General features: G+C 42.9%; 1 protein-coding gene across 4 annotated transcripts in view; it reads left to right on the top strand.

The window, feature by feature from the left end:
* Positions 1 to 23,800, top strand: part of mast4 (microtubule associated serine/threonine kinase family member 4) — a 575,541-nt gene that overhangs the window by 155,728 nt on the left and 396,013 nt on the right. For all 4 annotated transcript variants that reach the window (XM_068029433.1, XM_068029434.1, XM_068029435.1 and 1 more), the window contains exons 3-4: positions 843 to 996; positions 20,408 to 20,532. In XM_068029433.1, the coding sequence (XP_067885534.1) occupies positions 843 to 996; positions 20,408 to 20,532 (279 nt within the window). The remainder of the gene's footprint in view (positions 1 to 842; positions 997 to 20,407; positions 20,533 to 23,800) is intronic.

The raw sequence follows: 23,800 nt of genomic DNA on the forward strand, positions 1-23,800 counted from the left end.
TTAGTATAAATGGGTGGTTGATGGTCGGCACAGACTCGGTGCGCCGAAGGGCCTGTTTCAGTGCTGTATCTCTAAACTAAACTAAAGTGACAATGACAATGGGCATGGGACTGTTGTAAAGAAAAGTTGCCATAGTTTTAGATTAGATTTTTTTTTAGATTAGAGATACAGCACTGAAACAGGCCCTTCGGCCCACCGAGTCTGTGCCAAACATCAACCACCCATTTATACTAATCCTACACTAATCCCATATTCCTACCAAACATCCCCACCTGTCCCTATATTTCCCTACCACCTACCTATACTAGTGACAATTTATAATGGCCAATTTACCTATCAACCTGCAAGTCTTTTGGCTTGTGGGAGGAAACCGGAGCACCCGGAGAAAACCCACGCAGACACAGGGAGAACTTGCAAACTCCACACAGGCAGTACCCGGAATCGAACCCGGGTCCCTGGAGCTGTGAGGCTGCGGTGCTAACCACTGCGCCACTGTGCTTGTGAATTGACACTCCAGTGATTCCTCCTAATTTAGAATTTTGTTCATGGGATGGACACTTTAGACTTACACTTTTATTAGATGTTCTACATTAGAAAATGTTTGTTAAGTTTGTTTATTTGCCAGAGACTGAAAGCCCATGCATTCTGAAAGCTTTGGTCCCATATCTATATGGTGTGACTATCTTCATGTATCTTACAAGTAGTATCATCAACTGAAAGAGCTAAACTCATCAGAACATCCTGTTACCTGGTAACTTGAAAGCAGCAAATTTTTATGATTTTAAACAAAGGCTATATATATGTACTGCAGTATTCTCCAGTGTCCTTTTTTTATCTTTCAGTTTGACCACATCTTGTACCCACCATCCTTTCCATTTCGCAAGTCCAGCAATCCTGATGTTTCTTGTGGTACAGGCAAGGCCTTGAAATTTAAGAGACAGCTAAGTGAAGATGCAAAGTACTTGAGACGAGGCAGTTTGGGGGGAGCTTTGACCGGTATGTAAAAATAAATTTACACTTTTAAAGTTAAGTAGTGGTTAAGAAATATTTCTTTATTTTTATTTAGAGATACAGCAATGAAACAGGCCCTTCGGCCCACCGAGTCTGTGCCGACCATCAATCACCCATTTATACTAATCCTACACTAATCCCATATTCCTACCACATCCCCACCTATCCCTATATTCCCCTACCACCTACCTATACTAGGGGCAATTTATAATGGCCAATTTACCTATCAACCTGCAAGTCTTTTGGTGGTGGGAGGAAACCGGAGTACCCGGCGAAAACCCACACAGACACAGGGAAAACTTGCAAACTCCACACAGGCAGTACGCAGAATTGAACCCGGGTCACTGGAGCTGTGAGGCTGCGGGGCTAACCACTGCGCCACTGTGCCGCCCACAAGTAGTAATCTACTTGTTAGATATTGAATTTTGTAAAGAGTAGAAATTGGTTTTCTGTTTGCGTTTACTAATATGCAATGTTTCGTTTCATTACTGAGAAAAATCTACTACTGTAAAGATTGATTTTAATTCTAATGAAATGTGTTGATCTTTATCCAGAAGTTATCCATCTGTTTGCTTATTTTACAGCAATGGAATGTTTGCTTGTTTCTGTAGCGTTTAATGTACATGTTTACATTTTTCCAGTTATTCTACTACAATGGTGTTTAGTTTACAGCAAAATCTAATAACAGGCTTGCATGCAATATTTGATAAAAAGCTGATTTGTTTCCCAGAATAAAAAACACTGTTCTTTGCAGTTTTACTGTCTGGAAGATTGCAGGATTACTCAAATATACCAGAGATTAATATGAAATTTTTGTGTGTATAAATATATAAAATATTTTTAACAAGGAATATGGAACGGCCAAGATAGTAGCGTAAATATTTATTATAAGATGAATTTTGCATATTAGAATACAAAAAAGATGCTTATTATGGATACACAATGATTTAAAAGCTCAGTATAACGTTTTACCCTGTTGTGAATATTTAAACATATCAAAAGGTTGTATTTCTTTTACATTTCTTCTTTAATTCTTCTGGGTGTTCCCACATTTGGCGATGAAGGTACTATATTTTATGGCCTATGAATGGATAATGGCTTGTCTTGTTCCTTTTCTCTATCGACTTGATGGAATGGAATCTCTTTGGAAATGCTGATAGTTGTCATATGTCATGAGAAAATAGACTGAATTAAAGATTGACAATTTAAAATTACTATTTTGAATTTTGTATCGGTGGCATTTAATTAATATGGATAGTTATATGTAAGTTCGTCAGATGACCCAGTTGCTTAAGAAAATTATCATGTTAACTATCATCATTCTGAATGAGAGAGTACAGAGTAGTTGTACAGATCATCATGAGATGGGAGTAGAAAATGGTGTTAACCTGAAAAAAAAATTTATAATATTACTGGCTATGGCCTGGAGTTTGTGGTCAGCTGTGAAGAAACAGCGCTTGCCCTTCACCGCGCTGCCATAAGCCCACCAAGAGTTGACAGGCTTTAGAGCAGAGACTGTCAGTCATCAGGTGCCTGTTCCAGTGCTGTGCCTTCAAGTGGGGATCTGGGGCATTGATGAACAGGGCAAGAAACAGCGAGGCTCTTTAACCAGATTGAAGAATCCTCCCTAAGACATGTAGAGTCCATTCCAGGCAGTATAAAGCAGGCAATATAAATTAGAGTGAAATTGTGTAGAGAAAGTGAAATAAAGATTGGGAAATACAGGTGGAATTAAGGGAGAGAGATAAAAGAGACTAACAGGAAAAAGTAAAAAAAATTTAACTTCAATTTTTTATGTGTTTATTTTATTTTAGTTTGTTTCTGTTTCTACCTTCTCTTTTGTTATCTCTTGCCCCACCCCTTGCTTAAAACCTTTTACGTTTCTAATATCTGCCATGATGAAGGGTCACTGACCTGAAATGTTAACTCTGCTTCTCACTCCACAGATGCTGCCTGACCTGCTGAGTATTTCCAGCATTTCTTGTTTGTGTTAACTTTAATTTTATTCTTCTTAAATCTGCAGCATCAGTTTTCTTCTCCTGTATCTGTACCTATTTTCTGTTTAAACAGACAATCGTAAAGGTTTATCTCAATTTCTAGTTGCTGTAATTGCACATTCTGTGAATTTTGCTTTTGACTTTCCTTTCTAACTTTTCCTTTTGCTTTCCTGTCCCATGACCAGTTTCCTTTCCTCCTCCCCTAAAGGTACAGTTGACAGACGCCAGTTACTTCATGGTACCTCTTCCAAGTTGCCATTCTTCATGTGTGAACCTATAGTGCCATCAGGTTATTGAAGCGGACAATACAGCTGAGCCAGGCCTATTTTTTTGTTCCATATTTACACGTGCTGGGAAATGCTCCAGGAACACTAGTTGATTTTAACTCTACCTAACTCAAATGCAGGGAGTTTGAGCTCAGGGTTTCCGAGCTTGAGGGGCAGCTGTCGTCACTGCAGAACGTAAGGGAGGATAAGAGTTTTCTGGATCGTACGTTCCAGGAGGTGATCACCCCACAGGCAGTGAGAATTGAGGCTCGTAGATAGGTGGCCATCTGGAAGAATAGGAAGAGGCAGGAAGTGCAGGAGTCTTCGGGGTGTGTGCCACTCTCAAACTCTGCATTGGAGACTGCAGGGAGTGACAACACCTTGAGGGAGTGCAGTCCAGCCCATGGCACCAGTGGGCAAGGGACTGCAGAGGAGGGAACAGCAAAGAGTCGAAATGCAGTTGTTATAGGGGATTCCATAATTAGGGGGACAGACAGGACATTTCTGTAACAGTTGTCATGAATCCCGCATGATATGTTGCCTCCCTGGTGCCAGAGTAAAGGACATCACGGAACGGGTGCAGAATATTCGACAGTTTGAAGAAAGTGAGCCAGAAGTTATGGTACAGGTTGGTACCAATGATAAAAAGGGCAGGTATTGAGGTCCAACGGTCAGATAGCCATGTGGGAATATGATGTGGCAATAATGGAAATGTGGCTTAAAAATTGTGGGGACTGGGTGCTTAATATTCACGGATACAAAGTGTTCAGAAAAGATAGGGAAGGAAAGATGAAGTGGGGTTGCAGCATTGATTAGGGAAGACATATGCGTGTTTGAAAGAGGATGCCCTTGAGGGGGCAAGGACAGAGTCCATTTGTTTAGAGTTGAAGCAAAAATGGGACGATCATGCTACCAGCGGTATTCTGCAAGTCTCCAAAAGTAAGAGAGACGGAGGAGCAAATCTGCAGGGAAATCAGAGATGTGCAAGAGCTATAGAGTGGTGATATTGGGGGACTTCAATTACCCAAATATCAATTGGCATAATGTTAGAGCAAAGGGAAAGGAGTGGGAGGAATTCCTGAAATGTGTTCAGGAGAACTTCCTTGACAAGTATGTTTTTATCCATCTAGGAAGGAGGCATTGCTGGATCTGGTGCTAGGAAATGCAGTGGACCAAGTGTCTGTGGGAGAACACTTGGGTAAGAGTGATTATCGTATCATAAGGTTAGATCATTAATGGAGAAGAGCAAGGAACAATCTAAAATAGAACTCCTAAGTTGGAAGTGGGCTAACTTCAATGGGATGAAAGACTGAAGAAAATCTGTAACAGAACAGTGGATGATATTTAAGGAGGAGATGTTTCAGGTACAGGCTAGGTGCATTCCAACAAGGGGAACCAAAGCCAGAGCTCCTTGGATGGTGAGAGAGATAGAGAATATTCTCTAACAAAAAATAGTGTTTTTTTTTATTCGTTTGTGGTGACTGAACTAGGTGTCCTGCTAGGCCCCCACCTGCCAAGAATGAGGCACATTAATTTTATTCTGAACATTGATTTTTCACTGTTGTTGGAGCAAGGAAATGACTTGTTAAGCAGATCAGCCGTGGCTGGAAAAAAACATTTGCATACTAACAGACATCGAAGGTGAGGAAGCACATTCCAGGGCCTTGTAAGGAGGATACAATCCACAAGGGCCAGGACTGGTTAGATCAGCTGGTCACATGACTACCTGGCTGTTCCAGGGTTTTCTTCTGAATTGGCCAGAGTGGAAGTCAGAGTGTCTGTTTGCTCCTGGACTAAGAAGATCTCTCTCCTGTCTGCTCCCATCTCTTTCTCACAAGCCTTTGAATCCACTGAAGACACATGAACCCCAAGAGAGAAAAATCTCCTACAGCGAACAAGGTTTAAGAAGATTACTGGGCCCCAATGAAAAGCAAGAGCTACCTACAATCAAGGACTCTACAGTGAGCTCGAAGAACCCTAACAACAACTCTTCAGTTATTGCCTCAAACTTTTCCACTTTATTTTTCTTCTGGTCTTTTCTGTCTCTGTTTGCAGGAGTGTATCACATATGTATGCTAGCGTGGGCCGCGTCATGTATCCGTAGGCGTTAACCGAATTAGAGTTTAAGTTTAATAAATTTCAACTTTTCTTCTTTAAACCTAAGAAAGCCTGTTTGTGCTGGTTTCTTTGCCTTATAATTGGAAAGCGGTGAACAAAATTTCACCAAGGGGGGGCTGAAAACACGGTGTGTTTAAAATTAAACTCTGTTACGGTAAGACCAGGTGAGGGCTGAGAGGGACCCCAAGACACCTTTCTCACCTGGTTGTAACGCTAGGCCAGCATTTATTGACCATCCCTAATGGCCCTTGACAACTGAGTGGCTTGCTAGGCCTTTTCAGAGGGCTGTTAGGAGTCAACCACATTGCTGTGGGTCTGGAGTCACATGTAGGCCAGACCAGGTCAGGACGGCAGATTTCATTCCCTAAAGGACATTAGTGAACCAGATGTGTTTTTGCAACAATCGACAATGGTTTCATGGTGACCATTAGACTAGCTTTCAATTCCAGATTTATTAATTGAATTCAATTTTCACCATCTGCCATGGTGGGATTCGAACCCATGCCTCCAGAGCATTAGCCTGGACTCTGGATTACTAGTGCAGTGAGATAACCTCTCCGCCACTGACTCCCCCTAATGTATGATGCATGTCAGGTGAGTTCAAGTGAGGACCAGGTCAAATACAATAGTGTCATGGTCCTGTAGTTTTATTTCAGAATATGTGGTTTGCCTTTAAGGCTTGCAAGGGATCAGTATTGCTTTAAGAACCAGCAAGCCTTAGGAGTTATAGGAAGGTGCATTTTCGTTGCCTTAGAAAACAGCTATTTGGAGACTGCGATTCAAAGGGTGCATTCTCGTTACCATAGATACAGCCACTGGGAGTGAGTCTCATGCGATACATTTGTTACTATTCAGTTTTGAACTGGCTTTTAGTTGACAGTTTGTTCTAACACAGGCACAGAGGGCACAGCTGTGATGACAGCACCTGAAAAAAGAGCTCTCAACTATTTAAACTGAAGGAAGAGGATTTTAGTCTATTTAATTATTATCTCTCAAAATTCAAAAAAAGGTCAAGCCAAAACACAGATCTCTGGTAATTTAAATTGAAGAAAGGGAAGTTAGACTGTCACAATCTTTTATCCCTCAAAAACTCTAAAGTCAGATTGATTCTGTTGAAAGTATTTGCGAGTCATTAATTGTTGAAATTCGCTGGAGAAGGGAAGCAACATTCTGTGAGGATTTCAAGCAACATTGGACTGTAAATTTGCAAGGACTCTAATTTTTTCTATTTTAAATGTTATTTATATCTTCGTAGTGTTTAAGAATTTAGTTCTTCTAATTAAAGAGTTAATTTGTTGATTTAAAGACACCTGGTTTGGTTAGCCTCATTCGGGGGTTAATAGTTGGTACAATTTGGTGGGTCTTTCTTTAATTTGGAAAGTTTTAAATGATATGCTCGGCGATCTGCGGAGCGACGGGATTGAACTATCAGCGCGTTTCTACCACCACAATCAGAATCGTGTATTTTGATTGGGGGCTTTGACAGGGGCGGTCGGTCGTCACAATAGGTTGAGAAGGGAAGTGAAGAGGAAGCTGAGACTGGCGCAGAGAGAAAATGAGAATAGAATGGCAGTTAACATAAAAGGGAACCCAAAAATCTTCTACCAACCCATAAAGAGTAAGTGCGTTGTAAAAGGCAGGGTGGGTCCTATACGGGGCAAAAAGGATGATATATGCTGAGAGGCACAGGGAAAGGCTAGAATACTTAATGAGTACTTTGTATCGGTGTTTACTAAGGAATAGGATGCTGGCAAAATATTACTAGAAGCGGAGATGGTAGAGGTAATGGATGGGTAAAAATTGATAGGCAGGGTGAACTGTACAGGCCACTATGCTTAGAATGGCTAAGTCACCTGGCCCGGATGGTTTGCATCTCAGGTTGCTAAAGGAAGTGGGAATGGAGATAGTGGAAGAGCGTGCTATAATCTTCCAATCTGCCCTAGATACGGGGAAGGTGCCAAATGATTGGAGGGTGACAAATGTGCCACCCTTATTTAAGAAAGGGTGTAAAGACAGTCCTGGTAACTATAGGTTGGTCAGTTCAACATCAGTGGTGGGTAAGGTTCTAGAAACCATAATCAGCGAAAAAATCAACAGACACTTAGAGAGCTTTGAGTTAATTAAGGAGAGCAGCATGGATTTGTAAAAGGCAGACCATGCTTGACTAATCTGATTGAATTTTTTGATGAAGTAACAGAGAAAGTTGATGAAGGGAATGCAATGGATGTTGTCTACATGGATTTTACAAAACCATTTGACAAAGTACCACATAAAAGGCTGGTTAACAAAATTGAGACTTATGGAATAGGAGGGTCAGTGTCAGCTTGGATAAAACATTAGCTTAAGGACAGAAAACAGTGTTGTGGTAAATGGTTGTTTTTCAGACTGGAGGATGGTATACAGTGGTGTTTCCCAAGGGTCAGTGCTAGGATCACTGCTTTTAATATATGTAAATGATTTGGATATTGGAATACAGTGTAATATTTCAAAATTTGCCAATGATACCAAACTTGGAGGTGTGGCAAACATTGACTATGATACAAATTCGCTGCAACAGGACATAGGCTAGCAGAATGGTATATAGCTAGCAGACAAGTGGCAGATGAAATTTAACAGAGAATTGTGAGGTGATGCATTTTGGCAGAAGGGTTAGGGAGTGGCAATATAGACTTAATAGCGCAGTTCTAAAGAGTGTGCAGGAACAGAGGGACCTTGGGGGTTCATTTGCATAGATCCTTGAAGGTAGCAGGACACATTGAGAGAGTGGTTAGTAAAGCAGATGGAATCTTGGGCTTCATAAATAAAGGTATTGAGTACAAAAAAAGGGAAGTTTTGCTGAACCTTTATAAAGCTCTGGTTAGGCCAGTTCTGGTCTTTAGGAAGGATATGTGGGTCACACTTTAGGAAGGATATGTGGGTCCTTGAGAGGGTGCAAAAGAGATTTATCAGAATGGATCCAGGGATGGGGGATTTTTAGTTACAAGGTTAGGTGGGACAAACTGGAGTTCTTCTTGGAGCAAAGGAGATTGAGGGGAGATTTGATGGAGATGTACAAGATTATGATAGGTTTAGATAAGGTAGATAAAGAAAAGCTGTTCCCATTAGTTGATGGTACAAGCATTCGGGGACACAGATTTAAAGTTTTGGGCAAAGGACCTAGAGTCATAGACGTGGGAGGATGCAAGCAAGAACTTTTTTTACGTAGCAGTAGTAATGATCTGGAACTCACTGCCTTCATGGATGATGGAAGTGGCGGCAGCGGCGGACCCTGCGAGGAGTCTACCGGGGAGAGAATAAATCCAGGCCCAGGCTCGGAGCCTACCATTTACCTGGAGAGAGTCAGGAGCGGGGGTGGTGGCAGTGGCAGACCTGTGAGGAACCTACTTCTACGCTCCGGAGTTTGAAGAAGAGGAAAACAAAATCAAACCATGACATTACAGGAAAGCAGTGAGTTGATTGGCTGGTGAGTATTTGCTGCTTAGGGACTGAGTGTAAACAGCTGAGAGTTTAAAAACGTTAAAAGAAATTAAATATTAATCACAAGTAACAAATGGGTAGCTAGTGAGTCTTATATTTTATTTTTAATAAGGTTAATTACTGTTGGTGACGTTATTACTATTAGCATTTTAGTATTGGTAGGGTATATTAATAGTGGTAAGCTTGGATTCGTATTGGTAAAGTTTAATATTAGCAGTAGTAAGGTTATTATTATTATTGGTAGGATTATTAGTATTAGTAGAAGCAGGGTTTATTAGTAGCAGGGTTAGTTGTAGTACCAAGGTTACTATCTGATAGATAGAGGAATGGCAGGGGGGCTGCAACCTCTGCTGTGCTCAACTTGTGCTATGTGGGAACTCCAGGATGCTTCTCGGGACCTGGATAACTAGGTGTGCAGGAACTGTCATCAGTTGCAGCAGCTTGAGCAGCAGCTGGTGTTACAGCGGCACATCCATGAGGATGAGAGCTTCGTGGATAGTACGTTTATAGATGTGGTCACCCCATCGCTTAAGACCTTGCAGGCAGAGAGTGAATGGGTGACCACCAAACAGTCAAGAAGAAACAGGCAGTGCAGAGACCCCCTGAATGCATCTCACTGTCCAACAGGTATTTAGTTCTGAATATTGAGCAAAGTGATGGCTCATTTGGGGAGTGGAGCCAGAGCAAAGGCCATGGCACCACGGGTGGCACAGCTGCACAGGGGGGCACAAGGAAGACAGGAAGAACCATGGCGATATGAAATTCAGTAGTCAGGGCAACAGAAAGGTGTTTTTATGGCCGCAGATGTCAATCCAGGATGGTGTGTTGCCTCCTTGATGCCAGGGTCAAAGATGTCACTGAACGGCTGCAGAGCACTCTGAGAGGGGAGGGTACCACATTGGTACAAACGGCATTGGTAGGAAGAGGTATGTGGTGCTGCAGAAAGAATTTACTGAGCTAGGTAACAAATTAGCAAGCAGAACCTCAAAAGTAGTAATCTCCGGATTATTCCCAGCACCACACGCAAGTGAGTATAGAAATAGGAGGATAGTCCAGATGAATGTGTGGCTGGAAAGGTGGTGCAGGAGGGAGGGCTTTAGATTCCTGGGACACTGAGACCATTTCTGGAGAAGGTGGGATCTGTACAGGCTGGGACAAATTTCCTTGCGGGGCGGTTTGCTTGTGCTATTGGGGAGGGTTTAAACTAATTTGGCAGGGGTGTGGGAACCAGGAGGAAATATCAAAGTGGAATACCAAAGTGCACAGAATACTGGGGGAGATAGATAGCACTAGAGTAGCGAATAGTAAGTTATTAGGTGGGGTCAGAGTAAAGGAAAAAGTAGTAAAGTCTAAATCAAGGTTGATATGGATGTATGTGAATGCACGGAGTGTTAATACGTTTGGTGAGTTACAGCTGCAGATTGACGTGGAAGTATGATGTAGCTATAACAGAGACCTTGCTGAAAGAAGGGAAAAACTGGGTATTGAATATTCCTGGATACAAGGAGTTTAGGAAAGGGGAGAAAAAGGGAAGGGGTGGCGGTATTGATTAAAGGGAGCATTGAAGCGCAGAGAAAAAGGATGTCCCAAAGGTGTTGAGGACAGAATCAATTTGGCTAGAGCTAAGGAATAAAAAAGGTGCAGTTACATTGCTCGGTGTTGTCCATAGGCCACCAACTAGTGGGAAGGACGCGGAGGAACAACCTTGCAATGAAATTACAGAGAGGTGCAAAAATTATAGGGTAGTTATAATGGGATAGTAATAATTATCCAAGCATAGACTGGGATAGTAGTAATGTAGAGGACAGTGAGGGGCAAGTGTTCCTGGAGTGTGTTCAGGAAAATTTTCGACAGCACTATGTTTCTAGTCCAAGAAAAGAGGCACTGCTAGACCTGGTTCTTGGGAATGGGGTGGACCAATTGGATCAAGTATCAGTAGGAGATCATTTAGGGGATAGTGATCATTGTATCATAAGTTTTAGGCTGACAATGGAAAAGGACAAAGAACAATTCAGAGTAAGAATAATTAACTGGGGGAAAGCCAACTTCAATGGCTTAAGAATGGAGCTGGGGCGAATAAATTGGAGTCAAAGGTTGGCAGGAAAAACAGTAACTGAACAATGGGCTACCTTCAAAGAAGAGATAATTTGGGCACAGTCAAGGTGTGTTCTTTTGAAGGGGAAGGGTATGGTGAACACATCCAGAGTTCCCTGGATGACAAAAGAGGTAGAGGTTACGATAAAGAAGAAAACGTGTGCTTATAAACAAAGAACAAAGATAATTACAGCACAGGAACAGGCCCTTCGGCCCTCCAAGCCTGCGCCGATCCAGAGCCTCTCTCTAAACATGTCGCCTATTTTCTAAGCTTCTGTATCTCTTTTCTTCCTGCCCATTCATGTATCTGTCTAGATACATCTTAAAAGACTCCATCGTGCCCGCATCTACCACCTCCGCTGGCAATGCGTTCCAGGTGCCCACCACCCTCTGCGTAAAGAACTTTCCACGCATATCCCCCCTAAACATTTCCCCTTTCACTTTGAACTCGTGTCCTCTAGTAATTGAAACCCCCACTCTGGGAAAAAGCCTCTTGCTATCCACCCTGTCTATACCTCTCATGATTTTGTACACCTCAATCAGGTCCCCCCTCAACCTTCGTCTTTCTAATGAAAATAATCCTAATCTACTCAACCTCTCTTCATAGCTAGCGCCCTCCATACCAGGCAACATCCTGGTGAACGTCCTCTGCACCCTCTCCAAAGCATCCACATCCTTTTGATAATGTGGCGACCAGAACTGTACGCAGTATTCCAAATGTGGCCGAACCAAAGTCCTATACAACTGTAACATGACCTGCCAACTCTTGTACTCAATGCCCCGTCCAATGAAGGAAAGCATGCCGTATGCCTTCTTGGCCACTATTTACCTGCGTTGCCACCTTCAGGGAACAGTGGACCTGAACACCCAAATCTCTCTGGACATCAATTTTCCCCAGGACTTTTCCATTTACTGTATAATTCACTCTTGAATTGGATCTTCCAAAATGCATCACCTCGCATTTGCCCTGATTGAACTCCATCTGCCATTTCTCTGCCCAACTCTCCAATCTATCTATATTCTGCTGTATTCTCTGACAGTCCCCTTCACTATCTGCTACTCCACCAATCTTAGTGTCGTCTGCAAATTTGCTAATCAGTCCACCTATACTTTCCTCCAAATCATTAATGTATATCACAAACAACAGTGGTCCCAGCACGGATCCCTGTGGAACACCACTGGTCACACGTCTCCATTTTGAGAAACTCCCTTCTACTGCTACTCTCTGTCTCCTGTTGCCCAGCCAGTTCTTTATCCATCTAGCTAGTACACCTTGGACCCCAAGCGCCTTCACTTTCTCCATCAGCCTGCCATGGGGAACCTTATCAAACGCCTTACTGAAGTCCATGTATATGACATCGACAGCCCTTCCGTCATCAATCAACTTTGTCACTTCCTCAAAGAATTCTATTAAGTTGGTAAGACATGACCTTCCCTGCACAAAACCATGTTGCCTATCACTGATGAGCCCATTTTCTTCCAAATGGGAATAGATCCTATCCCTCAGTATCTTCTCCAGCAGCTTCCCTACCACTGACGTCAGGCTCACCGGTCTATAATTACCTGGATTATCCCTGCTACCCTTCTTAAACAAGGGGACAACATTAGCAATTCTCCAGTCCTCCGGGACCTCACCCGTGTTTAAGGATGCTGCAAAGATATCTGTTAAGGCCCCAGCTATTTCCTCTCTCGCTTCCCTCAGTAACCTGGGATAGATCCCATCCGGACCTGGGGACTTGTCCACCTTAATGCCCTTTAGAATACCCAACACTTCCTCCCTCCTTATGCCGACTTGACCGAGAGTAATCAAACATCTGTTCCTAACATCAACATCCGTCATGTCCCTCTCCGCGGTGAATACCGATGCAAAGTACTCGTTTAGAATCTCACCCATTTTCTCTGAGTCCAAGCATAACATTCCTCCTTTGTCCTTGAGTGGGCCAATCCTTTCTCTAGATACCCTCTTTCTCCTTATATATGAATAAAAGGCTTTGGGATTTTCCTTAACCCTGTTTGCTAAAGATATTTCATGACCCCTTTTAGCCCTCTTAATTCCTCGTTTCAGATTGGTCCTACATTCCCGATATTCTTTCAAAGCTTCGTCTTTCATCAGCCGCCTAGACCTTATGTATGCTTCCTTTTTCCTCTTAGCTAGTCTCACAATTTCACCTGTCATCCATGGTTCCCTAATCTTGCCATTTCTATCCCTCATTTTCACAGGAACATGTCTCTCCTGCACGCTAATCAACCTCTCTTTAAAAGCCTCCCACATATCACATGTGGATTTACCTTCAAACAGCTGCTCCCAATCTACATTTCCCAGCTCCTGCCGAATTTTGGTATAGTTGGCCTTCCCCCAATTTAGCACTCTTCCTTTAGGACCACTCTCGTCTTTGTCCATGAGTATTTTAAAGCTTACGGAATTGTGATCACTATTCCCAAAGTAGTCCCCTACTGAAACTTCAACAACCTGGCCGGGCTCATTCCCCAACACCAGGTCCAGTATGGCCCCTTCCCGAGTTGGACTATTTACATACTGCTCTAGAAAACCCTCCTGGATGCTCCTTACAAATTCTGCTCCATCTGGACCTCTAACATTAAGCGAATCCCAGTCAATGTTGGGAAAATTAAAATCTCCTATCACCACCACCCTGTTGCTCCTACATCTTTCCATAATCTGTTTACATATTTGTACCTCTATCTCACACTCGCTGTTGGGAGGCCTGTAGTACAGCCCCAACATTGTTACCGCACCCTTCCTATTTCTGAGTTCTGTCCATATTGCCTCACTGCTCGAGTCCTCCATAGTGCCCTCCTTCAGCACAGCTGTGATATCCTCTTTGACCAGTAATGCAACTCCTCCACCCCTTTTACCTCCCTCTCTATCCCGCCTGAAGCATCGATATCCTGGGATATTTAGTTGCCAATCATGCCCTTCCCTCAACCAAGTCTCAGTAATAGCAATAACATCATACTCTCAGGTACTAATCCAAGCCCTAAGTTCATCTGCCTTACCAACTACACTTCTTGCATTAAAACAAATGCACCTCAGACCACCAATCCCTTTATATTCATCATCTGCTCCCTGCCTGCTCTTCCCCTTAGTCACACTGACTTCATTATCTAGTTTCTTACAGGCTTTTGTTACTACCTCCTCACTGTCAACTGACCTCAATTGGTTCCCATCCCCCTGCCACATTAGTTTAAACCCTCCCCAACAGCGTTAGCAAAAGCACCTCCAAGGACATTGGTTCCAGTCCGGCCCAGGTGTAGACCGTCCAATTTGTAATAGTCCCACCTCCCCCAGAACTGGTCCCAATGTCCCAAAAATCTGAACCCCTCCTTCCTGCACCATCTCTCAAGCCACGCATTCATCCTGACTATTCTTTCATTTTTACTCTGACTATCACGTGGCACTGGTAGTAATCCTGAGATTACTACCTCTGAGGTCCTACTTTTTAACTTGGCTCTAACTCCCTAAACTCTGCTTGTAGGACCTCATCCCGTTTTTTACCTATATCATTAGTGCCTATGTGCACAATGACAACTGGCTGTTCACCCTCCCCCTTTAGAATGTTCTGCAGCCGATCTGAGACGTCCCTGACCCGTGCACCTGGGAGGCAACATACCATTCGGGAGCCTCGTTTTCGACCACAGAACCGCCTATCTACTCCCCTTACAATCGAATCCCCTACGACTATAGCCCTTCCACTCTTTTTCCCGCCCTTCTGAGCAGCAGAGCCAGCCACGGTGCCATGGACCTGGCTACTGCTGCCTTCCCCTGGTGAGCCATCTCCCTCAACAGTATCCAAAACGGTATACTTGTTTTGGAGGGAGATGACCACAGGGGACTCCTGCGCTGCCTTCCTGCTCTTTCTCTGCCTTTTGGTCACCCATTCCCTTTCTCCTTCAGCAATCCTAATCTGCGGTGTGACCAATTCACTAAACGTGCTATCCACGACCTCCTCAGCATCGCGCATGCTCCAAAGTGAGTCCATCCGCAGCTCGAGAGCCGTCATGCGGTCTAACAAGAGCTGCAGCTGGACACACTTCCTGCACGTGAAGGAGTCAGGGTCATCAGCCATGTCCCTGAGCTCCCACATTGAGCAAGAGGAGCATGATACGGGTCTGAGATCTCCTGCCATTTTTAATCTTAAGTTTAAACTTAGTTAAATGAAAAAGGAACGAAAAGTTTTTACCAATCACAATAAAACCAGAGAAATCGAAAAAGCCTTACCTTATAAACACCCCACCGAGTCCTTTTTTTTTTGGTTAGAGGAGGAGTGCGGGTGGGAGACACTACAAGTGTGGTGTCTCGGGTTCAGAAACCGCCCAAATATATAGCGTTTTACTTACCCAGCAGCCCCCTGGCCTCCGCCGAAAAACAAAAGGAAATTAAATTTACTTTCAAACTGACTTTCCCAGCTGCTCACTCACTCACACGCTGCTCCCGAAAAAGCTGCTGCACTGAAAGGAAAGTTATTTTAAACCGCCCAAATATATAGCGTTTTACTTACCCAGCAGCCCCCTGGCCTCCACCGAAAAACAAAAGGAAATTAAATTTACTTTCAAACTGACTTTCCCAGCTGCTCACACGCTGCTCCCGAAAAAGCTGCTGCACTGAAAGGAAAGTTATTTTAAACCGCCCAAATATATAGCGTTTTACTTACCCAGCAGCCCCCTGGCCTCCGCCGAAAAACAAAAGGAAATTAAATTTACTTTCAAACTGACTTTCCCAGCTGCTCACACGCCGCTCCCGAAAAAGCTGCTGCACTGAAAGGAAAGTTATTTTAAACCGCCCAAATATATAGCGTTTTACTTACCCAGCAGCCCCCTGGCCTCCGCCGAAAAACAAAAGGAAATTAAATTTACTTTCAAACTGACTTTCCCAGCTGCTCACACGCTGCTCCCGAAAAAGCTGCTGCACTGAAAGGAAAGTTATTTTAAACCGCCCAAATATATAGCGTTTTACTTACCCAGCAGCCCCCTGGCCTCCGCCGAAAAACAAAAGGAAATTAAATTTACTTTCAAACTGACTTTCCCAGCTGCTCACACGCTGCTCCCGAAAAAGCTGCTGCACTGAAAGGAAAGTTATTTTAAACCGCCCAAATATATAGCGTTTTACTTACCCAGCAGCCCCCTGGCCTCCGCCGAAAAACAAAAGGAAATTAAATTTACTTTCAAACTGACTTTCCCAGCTGCTCACACGCTGCTCCCGAAAAAGCTGCTGCACTGAAAGGAAAGTTATTTTAAACCGCCCAAATATATAGCGTTTTACTTACCCAGCAGCCCCCTGGCCTCCGCCGAAAAACAAAAGGAAATTAAATTTACTTTCAAACTGACTTTCCCAGCTGCTCCCGAAAAAGCTGCTGCACTGAAAGGAAAGTTATTTTAAACCGCCCAAATATATAGCGTTTTACTTACCCAGCAGCCCCCTGGCCTCCGCCGAAAAACAAAAGGAAATTAAATTTACTTTCAAACTGACTTTCCCAGCTGCTCACACGCTGCTCCCGAAAAAGCTGCTGCACTGAAAGGAAAGTTATTTTAAACCGCCCAAATATATAGCGTTTTACTTACCCAGCAGCCCCCTGGCCTCCGCCGAAAAACAAAAGGAAATTAAATTTACTTTCAAACTGACTTTCCCAGCTGCTCACACGCTGCTCCCGAAAAAGCTGCTGCACTGAAAGGAAAGTTATTTTAAACCGCCCAAATATATAGCGTTTTACTTACCCAGCAGCCCCCTGGCCTCCGCCGAAAAACAAAAGGAAATTAAATTTACTTTCAAACTGACTTTCCCAGCTGCTCACTCGCTGCTCCCGAAAAAGCTGCTGCACTGAAAGGAAAGTTATTTTAAACCGCCCAAATATATAGCGTTTTACTTACCCAGCAGCCCCCTGGCCTCCGCCGAAAAACAAAAGGAAATTAAATTTACTTTCAAACTGACTTTCCCAGCTGCTCACTCGCTGCTCCCGAAAAAGCTGCTGCACTGAAAGGAAAGTTATTTTAAACCGCCCAAATATATAGCGTTTTACTTACCCAGCAGCCCCCTGGCCTCCGCCGAAAAACAAAAGGAAATTAAATTTACTTTCAAACTGACTTTCCCAGCTGCTCACTCGCTGCTCCCGAAAAAGCTGCTGCACTGAAAGGAAAGTTATTTTAAACCGCCCAAATATATAGCGTTTTACTTACCCAGCAGCCCCCTGGCCTCCGCCGAAAAACAAAAGGAAATTAAATTTACTTTCAAACTGACTTTCCCAGCTGCTCACTCGCTGCTCCCGAAAAAGCTGCTGCACTGAAAGGAAAGTTATTTTAAAGCGCCCAAATATATAGCGTTTTACTTACCCAGCAGCCCCCTGGCCTCCGCCGAAAAACAAAAGGAAATTAAATTTACTTTCAAACTGACTTTCCCAGCTGCTCACTCGCTCACACGCTGCTCCCGAAAAAGCTGCTGCACTGAAAGGAAAGTTATTTTAAACCGCCCAAATATATAGCGCTTTACTTACCCAGCAGCCCCCTGGCCTCCGCCGAAAAACAAAAGGAAATTAAATTTACTTTCAAACTGACTTTCCCAGCTGCTCACTCGCTGCTCCCGAAAAAGCTGCTGCACTGAAAGGAAAGTTATTTTAAACCGCCCAAATATATAGCGTTTTACTTACCCAGCAGCCCCCTGGCCTCCGCCGAAAAACAAAAGGAAATTAAATTTACTTTCAAACTGACTTTCCCAGCTGCTCACTCGCTCACACGCTGCTCCCGAAAAAGCTGCTGCACTGAAAGGAAAGTTATTTTAAACCGCCCAAATATATAGCGTTTTACTTACCCAGCAGCCCCCTGGCCTCCGCCGAAAAACAAAAGGAAATTAAATTTACTTTCACACTGACTTTCCCAGCTGCTCACTCGCTCACACGCTGCTCCCGAAAAAGCTGCTGCACTGAAAGGAAAGTTATTTTAAAGCGCCCAAATATATAGCGTTTTACTTACCCAGCAGCCCCCTGGCCTCCGCCGAAAAACAAAAGGAAATTAAATTTACTTTCAAACTGACTTTCCCAGCTGCTCACTCGCTCACACGCTGCTCCCAAAAAAGCTGCTGCACTGAAAGATGCCAGGTAGAAAATACTATTGAGAGCTGTGTTGAATATAGAAGGCCCAGAGGGGAAGTGAAAAAGCAAATAAGAGAAGCAATGAGAGAGCATGAAAAGAGAGTGGCAGCTAGCATTAAAGGAAATCTCAAAGTTTTCTGTAGACTTATAAATAGTAAAAAGGTGATAAAAGGAGGAGTTGGGCCAATTAGGGACCATAAAGGGGATAAGGCAGAGGGCATAGCGGAGGTATTAAATGAATACTTTGCCTCTGTCTTTACCAAGGAAGAAGATGCTGCACAGATTATGGTGAAAGAGGAGGTAATTCAGGCACTAGAAGGGTTTAAAATTGATAGAGGAAGTATTAGATAGGCTGTCTGTACTTAGTGGATGATGCACCAGGACCTGATGAGTTGCATCCAAGGATATTGAGGGAAGTGAGGATGGAAATCACAGAGGCACTGGCCATAATTTTTCAGTCTTCCTTAGACTCGGGGGTGGTGCCAGAGGACTGGAGAATTGCAAACGTTACACCCTTGTTCAAAAAAGGGTGCAAAGATAAACCCAGCAACTACAGGCCAGTCAGTTTAACTTTGGGAAAGCTTATAGAAAGAATAATTCCGAACAAAATTAATAGTCAAATGGACAAATGTGGGTTAATTCAAGAAAGCATGGATTTCTTAAGGGAAAATCATGTTTGATAACTTGCTGGAATTTTTTGAGGTGGTAACAGGGTTGATGAGGGCAATGCTGTTGATGTGGGGAACATGGACTTTCAAAAGGCGTTTGATACAGTGCAGCACAACAGGCTTGCACAAACTTGTAGCTCATGGAATGAAAGGGACGGTGGCAACATGGATACGGAATTGGATGAGTGACAGGAAACAAAGAGTAATTGTTAATGGATGTTTTTTGGACTGGAGGAAGGTTTGTAGTGGAGCTCCCCAGGGGTCAGTGTTGGGACCCTTGCTCTTCCTGATATATATTAATGACCTGGACCTTGGTGGACAGGGCACAATTTCAAAGTTTGCAGATGATATGAAACTTGGAAGCATTGTGAACTGTGAGGAAGATGGTGTAGAATTTCAAAAGGACATAGACACGTTGGCGGAATGGGCAGATAGGTGGCAGAAGAAGTTCAATGCAGAGAAATGTGAGGTGATTCATTTTGGTAGGAAGAACATGGAGAGACAATATAAAATAAAGGGTACAATTCTAAAGGGGGTGCAGGAGCAGAGGGACCTGAGTGTATATGTGTATAAGTCTTGAAGGTGGCAGGACAGGTTGAGAGAGCAGTTAATAAAGCTTACAGCATCCTGGGCTTTGTTAATAGGGGCAAGGTACAAGATGTACAAGAGAAAGGAGGTTATGTTGAACTTGTATAACACACTAGTTTGGCCTCAGCTGGAGTATTGCTTCCAATTCTGGGCGCTGCACTTTAGGAAAGACATGAGGGCATTGGAGAGAGTACAGAAAAGATTCATGAGAATGGTTCCAGGGATGAGGAACTTCATCTACAAAGACAGATTGGAGAAGTTAGGACTGTTTTCCTTGGAGAAAACTGAAGGGAGATCTGATAGAATTATTCAAAATCATGGAGGGGTCTGGATAGAATAGATAGGGAAGAAATGTTCCCACTCATGAAAGGATCAAGAACGAGAGGGCACAGATTTAAGGCAACTGGAAAAGAAGCAATGGCAATATGAGGGAAAACCTTTTTCACGCAGCAAGTGGTTAAGGTCTGGAATGCACTGCCTGAGAGCATGGAGGAGGCAGGTTCAATCGAGGCATTCAAAAGGGAATTAGATAGTTATCTGAAAAGGAAGTATGTGCAGGGTTACGGGGAGAAGGCAGGGGAATGGCACTAAGTGAATTGCTCGTTCGGAGAGCTGATGCAGACACGATGGGCCAAATAGCCACCTCCTGCGCTCTAGCGATTCTGTGAATTATTTCAAAAGCAAATTGAATGGGCACTTGAGAGAAATAAACTTGCAGGGCTACAGGGATAGAGCAGTAGAATGGGACTGACTGAGTTGCTCCATAGTGAGCTGGCATTGATTCGCTGGGCCGAATGGCCTCCTTCTGCAGTGTAATGACTCTTAAGTTCCACTAAATCCACTCAGACCAGGAATTGAGCACCCCAGTTAATTATGGATAAACTATTGCACATCAGAGAATCCTACCATTTGGATTCTCCTTGTGCTTTTCTAATTATATGACTTCCGTTAGGAAATTCTTCTCTTCTCTTTTATATAAGGGATATCTAAACAAGTTTTCACTTTCAGTTTGAAAAAGTACTTGATCTGTTTTTCAAAGAAACGCGTTTCTTGTTTAGATTGACTGCAATCAATTTTTTTTTAAACTTCAGGAAAATATCTTCTTCCACCCGGTTCTACACAGCAATCATGGCAACAGACAACGGAAACGACAAATCTCGTTCGCATGCGCAGCCAAACACTGGGTCAGTCAGCTCCTTCCCTTACTGCTAGTTTGGTGAGTACACTTTTCTAGCTTTTGTGTGTATTTGAAAAATATAATCAAATAAGTTAAGAGCAAAACTGTGGATGTTGGAACTCAAATGAGAACAGAAAGTGCCAGAAGTGCTCAGCAGGTCTGGCAGCACCTGAATCGAATAATTTAACAAAACAAGATTGCATCAATAGCTATTAGATTCATTTATTTGATATCTGTTCTTTTCCTCTTTTCAATCCCCTCTCTCTATCCCCGCATCCCCATGTTTTCCTGGATTTGTATTCACTGAAGTGGCAAGCAGTTACCAAAAAAAAAATTCCTGCTTGTATGTAAGAACTGCATGTTTATTTCTGGGCCTCACTTTGTGCAGGTTGCATCAGTGTTGACCTAGATGTGAATATTTTTTATTTTATTTAGAGATACAGCACTGAAACAGGCCCTTCAGCCCACCGAGTCTGTGCCGACCAACAACCACCCATTTATACTAACCCTACAGTAATCCCATATTCCCTACCACCTACCTACACTAGGGGCAATTTACAATGGCCAATTTACCTATCACCTGCAAGTTTTTGGCTGTGGGAGGAAACCGGAGCACCCGGCGAAAACCCACGCAGTCACAGGGAGAACTTGCAAACTCCGCACAGGCAGTACCTAGAATTGAACTCTGGTCCCTGGAGCTGTGAGGCTGCGGTGCTAACCACTGCGCCACTGTGCCACAGTTTGAATGCTGCTTTGTTTTCCACTGGCATGGAGACTGTTAAATAGATTTTGGATGAGGAGACTTCTAAATTATATACATTTATAGTGAGGTTTGCAAAATGAAAACACAAGTGCAAAAAATTTGGGTTTACAGGAAACTGATGAGTGATGTTGGATTAATCTGTAGTACTGAAATAAGTGAATTTCATGAAAGCTCCTGCTTTTAGGGAATTGGATCCAGATACTGAGAAGTGTGAAAAGGAATGGACACATCACAACCTAAAGCATGTGTTTAGGTCAGATGGTTTCACAGGTCGGCGCAACATCGAGGGCCGAAGGGCCTGTACTGCGCTGTAATGTTCTATAAGTGATCAATAGGAAGAAGTTATTTAATTTTGTTTCTTTGGGTCATCTGCAGTTTAATTGCACATATTTTGTACTCCAGTTTCTCTCCTCTTAACCTGAGATTTACAAACATAAAATTTGAAATGAGACATACTAATTCAAGCTGTTTCTTCCAACAGACAATGTATAATTTATATTATCACAGACACTTTCCCAACATCTGTAAGCATCTGAGTGTAAATGACTACAGGCCAAGCTACTGTGGAGAAGCATTTCTTAGCTTCAGCTTCAGTTAAGGCTCATTAATTTTGTACTCCATCAGTTCTCTGCCGATTAATCCCAAGTTAAATTACCAGCTTAGACTTATCTTGCCCGAGTCTTTCTGTCCTGGTGGATTCAGACAATAACTTCAAACTAAATCATAAAAGTAGGACAACGGGTCACAGTGTGGAACTAGTGAACTGTAGGTCTTGGGCCAGGAAGTTCTCACACACAGTTCTAAGCGAATGGAATGGACTTCTGAGTAGCAGAAGCTAACTCTGCAATAAATTATGAAAAATTGAATGCGGCTGGGCAAGCTGTAGGTCCATTCATGGAAAGTAGAATTTCTTCATGTCCCATAGAATTCATCTTTGTTTGTCCTTTTAGATTTTCTCAATCTAAAATAGGATCAAAACCCACCCTTCAGAGTTAAAATGCAAATTAAACTGCTGTACTCCCAAACTGCACAAGTACTATAGATATATGTTAGTTGGATTTCATTTCTCTTTGCTTTAATGAAGAATGGGGGAATCTGATCCAGGTTTGAATTTTCCATTGTTAAGAAAACCATGAGAGGAAGAGCCCATTTGGCCCATTGTGTTTGTTCTGGCTCGTTGCTGAAGCAGTCCATATTAATCCTGCTGCCCTGCTCGCTCCCCATAGCTTGAAATCTTTCTCTGCTACAAATATTTATCCAATTGTCCCTTTACAAATTGCAGAGGTTTCCATTGCAAATACTCCCTGTGGCAAAGCAATCCATGCTACAGCTGTGTTAGAAGTTTCTTCTGATCCCTTTTCTCACATTTGTCATGGCAATTTTAAATTGATGATCGCTCCTATCTCCCCAATTAGAGAAAATTGACTTTAGATGTTTACTCTATCAGAGCTCTTCATAATTTTACTAAAATCTTTTGTTAATTTCCTCTTGGTTTTCGCTGTTCCAGTGGAAGTAGCCCCAATAGCTCAAGTTTCTTTTCATAACTATATCCTTGGCATCAGCTTGGCGAATTTATTCTGTAAACTCAATGGCTTGATTGTCCTTTTCTATAAAGAATTGTCCAAAATTGCACATAATACTCCATAGTGGTGGCATGACTATTGCCTTGCATAAATTTATTATTACCTCTTTGTTCTTTAGCCGTATGCTCCTATTTTTAAAATTCAGGATGCTTTGGACTGCGTAAGGCTTTATCCACTTGCATTTGCAGTTTCAGTGAACAATGTATTGAACCCGTAGATGTCCAAGTTCATCCACATTACTTTATTCTCAACTGTGAATGAAAAGTATAAAATCTATAGAGCTGTTACTACAAAACAACAATTTCTATTTATATAGCACCTTTAATGAAATAAAACATCCCAAGGCATTTCACAGAAGCATTAAAAAGCAAAGTTTGACACTGAGCCACATAAGGTAATGGGGCAGATGACCAAAAGCTTGGTCAAAGATTTGTTTTTTAAGGAGTGTCTTAAAGGAGGAAAGCAACATAGAGAAGTGAAGAAGTTTAGGGAGGGAATTTCAGAGCATAGGGCCTAGACAGCTGAAGGCATGGTCAGCAATGGTGGAGCAATTAAAATGAATGATGCGCAAGGGCTCAAGAATTAAATTAGCACTGATATCTTGGAGAGCTGGAGGAGAGAACAAAGATTGGGAGGGGTGAATCCATGGAGAAATTTGAAAGCAAGGATGAAAATCTTAAAATTGAGATGTTGCTTAACCAGGAGCCATTGTAGGTCAACGAGTGCAGGGGTGATTGGTGAACAGGATTAGATGCGAGTTAGGACACGGGTAGCAGAGTTTTGGATGATCAAGTTTATGGAGGGTAGAACATGGGAGGGTGGCCAGGAGTGTTTTAGCATAGTCAAGAATAGAGGTAACATGGGGAAAGATGAAGGTTTCAGCAGAGGATGAGCTGAGGCAGGCGGAGTTGGCAATGTTACGGAGGCTGGTCAGTTTGAGCTTGGTGGTGGGTAAATTATT

The sequence above is a fragment of the Heterodontus francisci genome, chromosome 4 (assembly GCF_036365525.1).
Source record: "Heterodontus francisci isolate sHetFra1 chromosome 4, sHetFra1.hap1, whole genome shotgun sequence".
Classification (NCBI taxonomy): domain Eukaryota; kingdom Metazoa; phylum Chordata; class Chondrichthyes; order Heterodontiformes; family Heterodontidae; genus Heterodontus; species Heterodontus francisci.